An 11660-nucleotide genomic window follows, 5' to 3' on the forward strand; every position below is an offset into this window, starting at 1 on the left:
CTCGTTGGTGTAGTTGGTTTTAGTGAATTTCAAGGAACACTCAAGATTATCCAGCATCATTCAAACACTGCCGCTTATTAGGCTTAAAATGGGTATATTTCCCCTACCTCCCCTCCAATTCGCGACCGACATCGGTCACGATGCTTGAGTGATTTTCCCCTCAAATTTGGCACTTGATATTCCCGTCCGTGTTTGGGAAGCGCTCATTTTTCTTGCAAATTCTCAGCATTTTCAAAACATTTTGTAAAACTATTTTGCTAACATTGATGAATTAATTTCGCATCAAACATCGTTCCATTTCGGTTTGTTTGAGAGAAGATGGAGAAGATACCCAGTCAAATCAACCCGAATTCTGAAACGGAATCTAATCAGAATCGTACACAAATTCCGTTTCAAACGCAACAACCGGTTCGAACACGGAACCCGGTAGTCCCGGTAGTCAACACAAACTTGGCAAGTAGAAAGCGCCTTTAGTTAGGCATTTCGAGCTTCCGATTTCGCGACGTCGTATCGTATCCATCCTGCTCGTTCCTTCTCATGTGCGCTGTTTGTGTGCACACTACATTTCCGTTGTGCCCCACTCGCCCCCCACTGACTGATGTGTATTTTCTCCAATCTCTTCTGCAATCTGACGTTGTGCGTTCTACAGGTTCTACAGGACGTTGCAGTTCTACTGGTCAAACATAGCCGTATAAACAAGCGTTTGGTGATTGTTGAGCGGCGATTCGAGTTTTTGTAAGTTTAAGTCATCCTCTCTTTACTCATTTTGTCATTGGGTAGTTGGTTCATGTAGTGCACGTCAAAGAGTTCCAGAATTAATTACTGATGATTCTTATTTATGAAGATTAATCTTTATTTGTGTAAAACTTTAGGGATTCTACCAGCTTTAACATGCAGCGAGAAGGACCAGCAACCCGGGGACGAAACAGGCGACGTGGCGGTGGTTTGTCCCAACGCAACAAGAACCAGGAGCCGGTAGCGGAGCTACAGCAACAGCAGCAAAAACATCTGCATAACTACGCGCTCCCCCTGCCCATTTCAACTCGCGCCGTTGGCCGGGCAGTTGGCCAGTTCATGAGGGATCTTAGATTTGCTATGTACCACAATGAATCCTCCTCAGATGACGATGAACTTCCGGATAGTTACATCATCGAAGCAGTTACGCCCAACTTGTACCAGGTTTATCGACTGTTTTTGGCCGTTTTCGAGACGAAGCTAGCACGGTTCCAGTTTTCCAGTGGGTTACGATTCCGCGGTTATGATGTCCGGTGTGTCGATTACGGCGCTATGAATAGATGTGATTATCCGAAGCACATTACGGAACTTGTGAACGCGTTGGGAATTGTCCAGTACGGGGACCTCACATTTGTTCCGGTGGTCACTGAAGAAGTTTTCGACGCCAACAGGAGACTGGTTCCGTTGCCGCAGAGTTTGGTGTACTCCAACTTGAGAAGGGCAGTCGTGGCGTTGGCTGACCCGGAAACGCCGGAACAGTACCGGATCGACTTCGAGGCGAACTGTCCGATTCCAGGTGCCATTTGGGATGAACGCCATTTGCTGATGAATGCCGACGAAATCATTCCAGACAATCACAGCATTGAGCATGAATATCTAGGTGCCTTTTGGCGTCTACCGGCGGTATCGTTGCAAGGAAAGCTGAACGATGATACCAGGGGAAACATTTCCGCTTTAGTCAACATCAACAATATGAGGGACATCAAGTTGTCACCTAGGAAAGCCGGACAAAGCCTTCTAGATTACCACGTTGGCGACATGGTGGACTATTTCATGAGTGATTTTACCAGTTTCGCCAAGCTGACCGATGACCAGACAAAAAAAGGGTTAGATTTGATGTTTGGAGAGGTACCCAACAACGATGATCACAAGTCAGCACTGCACGCAATACGGGATAGACGTGTTAGTGCTTTCAACTTGTCCAGATTCGACGATAAAAGCCGTTGCTGCGAATCTGTTTGCCTCACTCTGTCCGTTACGACTCGCGGGATTGGGTTTCATTTGAGCAGGTTCTTCCGGTTTAACGGAGAAAAGTTCCAGCTGGGGGAACCGAACATCTACGCCACATATCGAGCATTTCTTGGGCTGTTTGAAATCAAGTTGAAGCCCAACTGGTTATGCACCAGAATCAAGCCCAGCGAGGCCTATCGATCGAGCTTCGTCCGTACCAACCCGAACCTTACGTCAACCATCGTAATCTCTGTTCCGGAGCCGATCAATCGGATTATCAGCGCCGTCGGGAACGTCACGATCGGCCAAAGAACCTTCGTCATGTCGGTGGCCAGCGAACGCCTGGACGAAAACGGCAAACTTATTCCGGAACCCCAAAACCTGCTAGTCTCGAACCTGAGAAGAACCGTCGAAGCCCTGTCCGACCCGGAAACGCCCCTCCAGCATCGAGAACATTTCGAGCTCAACTGTCCCATCCCGGGCGCCATCTGGGACAACCATCTGCTTACGAACGCCGACGAAATCATCCCGGCCAACTACTCCGCCGAAGATCTGGAAGCGGACATCCTGGCGTGGGTCGCGTGTACCAGCGAGCTCAAGGGACGCGTGGAACCGCGCCTCACGGAACTGACCCTTAACGGCGACGGCGTCGCCCTCGGCAAACGGTCCGCCTTTGTGTCCGTCACGATGGATCGTCCGATGCGGGTGGAGCCACGCCAGGCCGGGCAAGAACTGGCGGGGTACGTGCCAACCTTTCTGCCGGAACAGTGGCTACAATGTTACTCGTTCGTTTCGCTTACGCCGGAAGAAGCCGTCGAAGGACAGAAGCTGCTGCTGGGCGAGACGCCGAAAGGGGATAAGCGATCGATTTACGCCCTGCGCAATCCGGTCGTGTGTGGTTTTGGGATTGTTGAGAGGATAAATGTTTACGAATCATTTAATTATAGAGAGGTATAATGAATAAACACACACGATATTCACTTTTCATTTCATTTTATTTGTTTTTTTTGTGTTTTTTCTTCTTTTAATATTAATACATATTTTTGATACAAAAAATGTTCCTTTCTGTTTCGATTTACGGTTGTGTAGCAATATTTATGTGCTCGTCTTGCTTAAAATTTTACAGAAATGGGAAGGGGAGCTGTTTATGTGTTTCTTTGCTTGAATTTGCATTCAACAGAACCTTTCAACTAAAATAAGTAATTTCTGCCAACTCGCGGAGCGTTTGGGGTTTGGAAGTATACAAGTTAGTGTTACTTGAAACGGACACGTAAACCGCTGCTTTGTACTGCTGCTTTCCCAAAATTTACACAAATTAAACTTACAAAAGACAAAAAAAAACCTAGTACAGTGCGGCGACACTTTTGGGCGCGCGCGTGCACTTTCTTTTTCTCTAAAATACTGCACTGGTTGATATTCGCGTTTTCAATTGTCAACTTTTTGTTGTTGTTCTTTTTTTTTTCTTTTAGTAGACTCCTAGCATAATCCAAAAATAGGGGAGGGGGGTTTCACTTAGTCAAACTATACAGAGAGATATAACTACACTAAAATTACAAAGAGATTATTACGCAATAACTAACTAAAAACGAAAGCAGCGCTCTGTTGAGCGCAGCTAATTGTTTAGGTACAGAAAATGCACTTTGTACAAAAAAAGTGGGATGATTATGTTGGATGATGATTTGTTTATGATTATTTACAACGAAAACGGTACAATTATGTGATAAAATAACAATTTTAAGAGACGACACGGCGCGATTGGTTCATTTCACCAAGTGGGTAAATTTTAGGGGGATTTTCAAAAAAGTTTCACAAACTCATCAGTTTAAAATGAGTTTGTAAAAGTTGTTTGAATTTTTAAAGAGAGTAGTGATCGTTAAATTTGCATTGGAAGCAGATAAGGAATTCTACTTCCGATGCAGATCAAACAGAATTGTTGAAAGATGATTAATTTCAGAGTATTCTACGAGAATAACTGCTACAACTTGACTCTAGTCTTGAGTTCTTGCTTCTCAATTTTAAACAGAAATTGTCTGTTATTTCTGCTAAAAATTGCGAAAAGTTGATATCATTATAAAGCACTTTGACCTGAAAATAAATAAATAGAAAACTGGAATTAATCAACATTCAATCTCAAATTCAAATTCGGGATTCCGTCCTGATTTTTTGTGACATTTCGAATCATTCTAAACTTTTATAGCATTTTATAGCATTATGAATTTTAAATTCTAAAATTCTGAAATTCCATTCATTTAAATTTTTAAGGTAAAATTCTAAAATTTTTAAATTCTAAAATTCTAAAATTCTAAAATTCTAAAATTCTGAAATTCTAAAATTCTAAAATTCTAAAATTCTAAAATTCTAAAATTCTAAAATTCTAAAATTCTAAAATTCTAAAATTCTAAAATTCTAAAATTCTAAAATTCTAAAATTCTAAAATTCTAAAATTCTAAAATTCTAAAATTCTAAAATTCTAAAATTCTAAAATTCTAAAATTCTAAAATTCTAAAATTCTAAAATTCTAAAATTCTAAAATTCTAAAATTCTAAAATTCTAAAATTCTAAAATTCTAAAATTCTAAAATTCTAAAATTATAAAATTATAAAATTGTACAATTATAAAATTATAAAATTATAAAATTATAAAATTATAAAATTATAAAATTATAAAATTATAAAATTATAAAATTATAAAATTATAAAATTATAAAATTATAAAATTATAAAATTATAAAATTATAAAATTATAAAATTCTAAAATTCTAAAATTATAAAATTATAATATTATAAAATTATAAAATTCTAAAATTCTAAAATTCTAAAATTCTAAAATTCTGAAATTCTAAAATTCTAAAATTCTAAAATTCTAAAATTCTAAAATTCTAAAATTCTAAAATTCTAAAATATTAAAATTCTAAAATTTTAGAATTCTGAGATCCTAAATTTCTAAAAATTATAAAATTCTCGATTAAATTTTCAAAAGGCCCTATCTGCATAGGAAACCCATGAGGGATAGGTTGTTTTGAAAATTTAATCTAGAATTCTGAAATTTTAAAATTCTGAAATTTTAAAATTCTGAAATTTTAAAATTCTGAAATTTTAAATTCTGAAATTTTAAAATTCTGAAATTTTAAAATTCTAAAATTCTAAAATTCCAAAGTTCTAAAATTTTAAAATTCTTAAATTTTTAAACTAAAAAACTATAACACTGTAAAATTCTAAAAATTTCAGATTAAAAAAATCAAATTCTATCATTTTAAATTAAAATTACAGAAATCTAAAATTTTAACATCAATTAATCCACCACATTTCTTAAATTAAGTTCAGGAATTCTAAAATTTCTAAAATATTTAATTTGCAAATTTAGCAATACAAAATGTTTAAATAATTCTTCTGGATTTTTTTAAAATATTTTTTTAGCTTCAAATTTTGTAAATATTTCAAATTTAAAAATACAAAAGAGCAACTTGAAAACTGAAATATTAACATATTATTTATATATTTAGAATATATAAATTCTACAATAAATGTTTTAATTTTTACGAAAAACAATGTTGATTTAAAAAAAAAAACAAAAATTTTGCACAATTTAAAGCTAAGAATATAGTTTTTTGAATCATAAATATGATCCAAAATAAAAAAAAATCAAAGTTACAAAAAACTTTTTTTTTATTACAAAAATTTAACTTGGAAAGTTTAAATTTAAACATTAAAAATTCAATTAATTGTAAATTCGACAATTTAAAATATCCACAAAATTGCAAATTTCATCTTTTTTTATCAAATTGCTTCCGAAAAAAAAAACTCCGAGATTCCAAAAAATAAGGTTTTAAAACCAAAATTTCAAAAATTATAAACCAAAAATAGGTATTTTAGAGTTTTTTTTAAATAAACCAGTTGAAATTCTAGAGCTTAAAAAAATCCTAGAATAAAAAAATCCATAAAATTAAAAAAAAGTTTCTAAATGATTGTCTTTTTTTGTTTGCAATGTCACAATCGTTTGTAACAAACAGTTTGGTACTTTTTTTTTTAATTTATTATAAAGAGAGTAAAAAAATACCCAGTGAAGTGAAACAAACCATATTCGCGCGCCAAGTAAGGAAAAATAACAAATATTTGTCTTGAATTTAACACAAAATTGAACCCGGACAAAGTTCACCTTTCCGGAACCTCCTTCAAGACCTCTCCTGCAGCGCAGCGCAGGATCTTCTCTCACCTTCTGGCAGTGTTGATTTGTGCAGCTAAACTTTGTCGGGGTGCAATTTTTTTTCACGAAACTCAAATTGTTTCAGTGGTTTCGTTTTTTGTTTCTTCAGATTCTTGCTATGTTTGCCTTTTTATTTTATTTTTTTATTTTGATGGAAGAGAGAGACTGTAACCTAATCAACTAGAAATTGTACAAATAAGGTGATTTCTAAAAACTAATAATAATTAATAGTTATAGAGCGTCCTAAAACTCTACCACAATCAGGTTTGTGAGTGTGAGTGTGTGTGTGTTGTATCACATTGCTGTTTCGAAAGATAATACAAAACATTCTCTCTCGCGATTTTTTTAAACTTCTAAAGATTTTGCAAAATGTGTTAAGTGTTTTGTTGCATTCCACCAACAAACAAAAAAAAAAAAAAAGAAAAAATAAGGGGAGAGATCGTTCTGTGGATTGTTCTAAATTATTGTAACTAAATAGAAACGGATGTGGAGGGGGATGAAAAATGAAAAACAACGAGAAAAACAGCAAAAAAGAAAAAAAAAATAGATCAAAGTGGACCGCGCACAACCCTTCTTCTTAGGCTATCCTCGTGACGAGCGGAGTCTTCCGTCGGTTGTGATGTTGCTGCTGCTGCTGCTGGTGAATCTGCTGAAACTGTTGCTGCTGCTGCCCGTTCGAAGTCGCGGTCGTCGTGAACGCGTACTGCTGACCACCGCCCAGACTGATCTGGTGGCTGAAGGTCGTCGGGGACGAAGTCGTGGTCGTCGCGGCGATTCCACTGTTGACGGCCGCCGGAGCGATCGCGTAGTTGACGTCGAGCCGGGCCCGTTTGGCCATCGGTTGCACGTGATGCTGCTGCTGGTGGTAGGTGATTTGATGCTGGGCGGCGGGGATGACGGTCTGGATGGGGTGGTTCGTAGTCGTCGTCGTCGTCGTTCCGGACGAAGTGATGTACACCGATTCGTCCTCGTCCTCGAGGGTGGTCGTGGTGGACGTGAGCAGGTCGGCCTTTTGGACAAACTCGAGCGTGAAGCCCTCCTTTGAGTCGACGTTGATGTCGTCGTAAAAGTCGGGGACCTGGAAAAGGAGGAAAATTGGTTAATATCAAATATCTATCCATTTTTTTTAAATTTTATGAATATAGAATTTGTATATTTGAATTCAAAAATTTTAGATTTCTTTATATAATATTTAATTTTTTGTAGCTTCATTAAAAATTTATATCATTTCTAGAAATAATTATTAATGGATCAATACATTTAAAAAAAATAGATATTCCTTAAAAAAACGTTACTTAATTCACCTTAAGGTGGTTGGTGCCTTCCTCGCATTCATGTTGTATTTTAGGTTGTATTTACAAATTAATTTAAGAGTTTTTTTTATTTTTTTTTTATTTTTTTTCATTTTTTTTTGTAATTATTGATTTTACTTGAACAGCAATTTTCAATTATTTTTTTTACCAACTCTCCAAAATAAAGGAGAAAAGTCTCATGAGTTATAAAAAAAAATTAAAAAGTTCGTGTAAATCTTTGTCGAGACAAAATGATGCAGCAACATAATCAATACAGATTTTTTTTTCCAGAAGAGACGCAGACACTGCTTAAGCAATGTGGCAACCGGGCGATACCCATGCAAGGGGGTGTGGCTGCCAATCCCCCGCGTGGACAAAAATCCCTACGCATGCTGCGCGACTCTCGCGCGTAAGCAAAAAGATCCGGCCTTTGAGGTTATGCAAAAATCACCCTTTTTTGCAGCTATAAAAAACTTTTTCTTGGCATAACTTTAAAAGTACTTCATTAAACAGAATAAAATTTAATAGGGTCTTAGGGGACCCCAAAACGAACAGAATAAGGCGGATGCGGCCAAAATCGGTTCAGCCAGTTCTGAGATAATCGTGTGGAAAAAAAATCATGTCTACACACATCCCCACAGACATTTGTTCAAAATTTGATTCTGAGTCGATAGGTATACGTGAAGGTATATCTAGGAGTCGTATTTGAGAAGTTCATTTTTCGAGTGATTTTATAGCCTTGCCTCAGTGAGGTGAGGAAGGCAAAACTGTTCATGTTTTGAAACTTTTTTGAAATCTGAAATTTGAGATTATTTTTTTATTTCTTTAAGTTTTCTTAAATTTTAAAAATCAAGAAATCTGAAAAATTCAAAAACCTTAAAAATGTGAAGCTAATAAATTCATAAATCTGAAAAGACCTTTGAATTCAAATTTAAAACATGTTGATTTTTTTAAACTTTTAAATTAATTTTTGTCTTCATTTTATCAACCTGGCTCAACCTGCATAAGTTAATATAGAATGTTAACTTATAACGATTAAAATTTCATCCAAATCGGTCGATCCAGTTACGAGTAATGGCGAAAAACGTAAAAATCTCAATTTTGCTCTGGGCGGGAATGGGTTAATGTGAATTTTGCAATGTAGATAGTTTAATTTTTGAATATTTTATATTTTAGATATTTTTATTGTTTTCATTTCTTATTTCTTGAATTTGGTATTTTTAAACTTATTTTTTTTTAAATTTTAGGAATTTTTTAAACTTTAATTTTTTTTTCGAAATTTTAGGAATAAATTTATTTTTTTTTTGTATTTTTTTCAATTTTTGGATTTGGTGAATTTAGATTTTTTTTGTAATTTTGTAAATTTCGTAAATTTTGTAAAATTTTGTTAAATGTTGTAAAATTTTGTTAAATGTTGTAAAATTTTGTTAAATGTTTTAAAATTTTGCAAATTTTGTCCACTTTGTAATTATTTTTAAATTTTGCAAATTGTTGTTACTTTTGTAAATTTGTAAATTTTGTAACGTGTGTAACTTTGGATTTTTTTGAATTTTTAGATACTAAGATTTTTTAAATTTTAGATTTTTTTTTTATTTTTTAATGTTTTTGAAATCTTTGGATTTTGATTTTCTTTGGATTTTTTAGAATTTAAGATTTGACTTTTTTTTTTGGGAATTTTCGAATTTATATTTTTTTTTGATTTTTAGAATTTTTCGATTTTTTTTTCCAATTTTTGGAATTTCTTGAAAGTTTTTGAATTTTTTTTTTAATTTAGATTTTTTTATAAGTTTGTTAATTTTTTAAAGTATGGAATTGTTGTTTTTTAATTTTTTTTTAGAGTTTTCTTGGAATCATTGGATTTTTATTTCCTTTTTAATTTTTTTCAAAAAAATCAAATTATTCGCTCTACAGCCTTGGCGTTCTCGATTGCGAGATTCCTACTCGAAACTAGGTGTCCGAAGGCTTGATTGTTGAGGCAATTGCAAACCTCTTTTTACACCTTAGCTTCCATCCACCCCGGGTTTCGAACTGACGACCTTTGGATTGTTAGTCCAACTGCCTACCAGCGACTCCACCGAGACAGGACCCAGGGAGACGACTCCTACACCTGGACTGAGCTAACGACCTAACCTTTAGGTTACTCCGGGGCCAACAGTTACTTCCCGTCCGACGGAAGGCGTGATCAGACAAATCTCGTCTCGAAAAATGCCACCGGGACCGTCTGGGATCGAAGCCAGGCCGACTGGGTGAGAGACAATCACGCTTACCCCTACACCACGGTCCCGGCAAAGTTTTTAGAACTTTTAAAATTTTTGGAACTTGTTTTTAATTTAATCAATTTTTAAAATCTGTGTATTATTATTTTTTGAATTTTTTTTTGAAATTTTGTGGATTTTTAAATTTTGCAACTCTTTGCAAATTTTGAAAAATTTAGATTTTTTTTCAATTTTTGATTTCTTTTTATTTTTAATTTTTAAATATGTCTTTATTGAATATTCTTATAATAATTACATTTCTTTTACATGCTAAGTGGTATGGCCTAATGCTCTTCATCTTTGTTGTATTTTTCGTTTTATTATTAACTGATCACATTTATTTTATTTACTTCAAATTGTTTTACATCATTGCATTGAATTGAATACATTTGGGTAAAAAAGAAAAAAAATCACTTTAACAACTAATCCTAACTTAAAACTAAAAAAATATATTCATTGAAATATTCAAAATCACTAGAACGAGTAAACTACGAACTGTATTTTAAGATGAATGCTCCAAGAGTTCTTACTTGTTCCTGGCGAGTTTTGCAACCACGCAGTGTTGTTGTCATCTCGATGAAAATGTTCAAAAGTTCTTGCGGTGAAAACAGGTTACTACTGCCTTCATCCGTTGATGCTGGTTGATTTTCCCTCGGTTGCTGTCTGAAGCCTGGAGGTGTTGTATTCTCTGCTATTCTTTGCCGCTGATTTAACGGCAATGGCTGCAGATTTGGAACCACTCGAACAGATCCTGCTCCTGGTGACGCCAAAGCAGGAAAATCCACGTCCGTGTATGCTGGTGGTGTTTTGCGACGATGTGGTTGGTGCCTCGTCGTCGCTTGCTGCCGAATTTTTACAAACTCAGCACGTTTTGGGCAGCTCCGATTCTTGGTAGAATGGTCGCCGCCGCAATTGAAGCATTTCGCTTCAATGTTCTCGTTGATCGTTTCACAAGCTTGAGTTTTGTGCTCACCTCCGCAGGTTGCACAACGACTCTTGATGAAACAGTTCCTTCCACCATGCCCAAACTGCAAACAGTTCGAACATTGCGTCACGTCACGGTGCACTGGGCGATAACGTTCCCAAGTCACGATGATGTTGAAAATTGCCCGAACTGCTTTCAGCTCAGACGGCGTTGTCGATCCTCTCTCGAGATGAACCAGGTACAGTTGATCACGATACTTGATGTCATTGTTGTGTCTCGTCATCTTGAAGACTTCGATCACGTTCAACTTAAGAGTTTTGAGCTCTTCTTTCAGCACACTCACATTCATGTCGTACAGGCCTCGGAGGACCTGTTTCATGGGGCGTTTACCTGGATCGTCATGGCTGTAGTATTCAATCTTGGTGTTGTTCAGGAAATCCCGAACGTAGTTGTAATCCTTTCTGGTAGGTAGCAGAATTTTGAGTCCATCAGCACACAAGCGAATGGAAGCTCGTAAAGCACCAGATTTGATAAACCCGGTCAGCCACTTTCGCACCGAATCCGATGACGATGTTTTCACAAAAATGGGTGGCAACTTTTCCCGTCGTTCAAATTCTTCCTTCTCGCTCACGTCCACAGGGAGGGTAGCGAACTGGTTTCCAGACGAATTTTGAGCGTCCTTGCTCAAACTGCCTGGCTTTGCAGGTAGCGCTTCGGCATTCTTTAGCTTCTTCAAATCTGCCGATCCTGCAGGTGAGGACCGCCTCTTTTTCTTGCCGTGAGGCATTTTTGCACTTTTTAAGCACTTTTCAGGAGCTAATATCCAGGAATACCTCACTGATTGGTGTTCCACAAGAGAATGATTTCTTTTTAAATTTTTGGATTCTCTAAAATTTTTGAAATCTAAAATTATTGAATTTTTATATCATAGATTTTAGAAACCTAGAGTTTTAGATTAAAAAAAAATAATATCTAAACAAATTCTGAATTCAGGATTTTTTTATTTCTATTTTTTTTGTG

General features: G+C 35.7%; 2 protein-coding genes across 5 annotated transcripts in view; one reads left to right on the forward strand and one right to left on the reverse strand.

Moving 5' to 3' along the window:
- The first annotated feature begins 566 nt into the window (after window positions 1–566).
- LOC119765099 lies at window positions 567–2957 on the forward strand. The gene is made up of 2 exons (XM_038248235.1): window positions 567–735; window positions 873–2957. Exons 1-2 carry the CDS (start codon window positions 599–601, stop codon window positions 2920–2922), a joined length of 2187 nt encoding a protein of 728 aa, XP_038104163.1. The 5' UTR covers window positions 567–598; the 3' UTR covers window positions 2923–2957.
- Window positions 2958–6524: 3567 nt separating this feature from the next.
- LOC6032691 overlaps window positions 6525–11660 on the reverse strand; it is a 79796-nt gene continuing 74660 nt past the window's right edge. For all 4 annotated transcript variants that reach the window (XM_038249840.1, XM_038249838.1, XM_038249839.1 and 1 more), the window contains one exon: window positions 6525–7246. In XM_038249840.1, the coding sequence (XP_038105768.1) occupies window positions 6746–7246 (501 nt within the window). In that variant the 3' untranslated portion in view covers window positions 6525–6745. The remainder of the gene's footprint in view (window positions 7247–11660) is intronic.

Source organism: Culex quinquefasciatus, chromosome 1 (assembly GCF_015732765.1).
Source record: "Culex quinquefasciatus strain JHB chromosome 1, VPISU_Cqui_1.0_pri_paternal, whole genome shotgun sequence".
Lineage (NCBI taxonomy): Eukaryota > Metazoa > Arthropoda > Insecta > Diptera > Culicidae > Culex > Culex quinquefasciatus.

Excerpts from the sequence above, each read along its gene's own strand:
- LOC119765099 (XM_038248235.1), top strand. The coding sequence starts at position 599 with ATGTGTATTTTCTCCAATCTCTTCTGCAATCTGACGTTGTGCGTTCTA. Across the intron at positions 736-872 it reads GAGCGGCGATTCGAGTTTTT|GGATTCTACCAGCTTTAACA; the intron begins GTAAGTTTAAGT and ends GTAAAACTTTAG.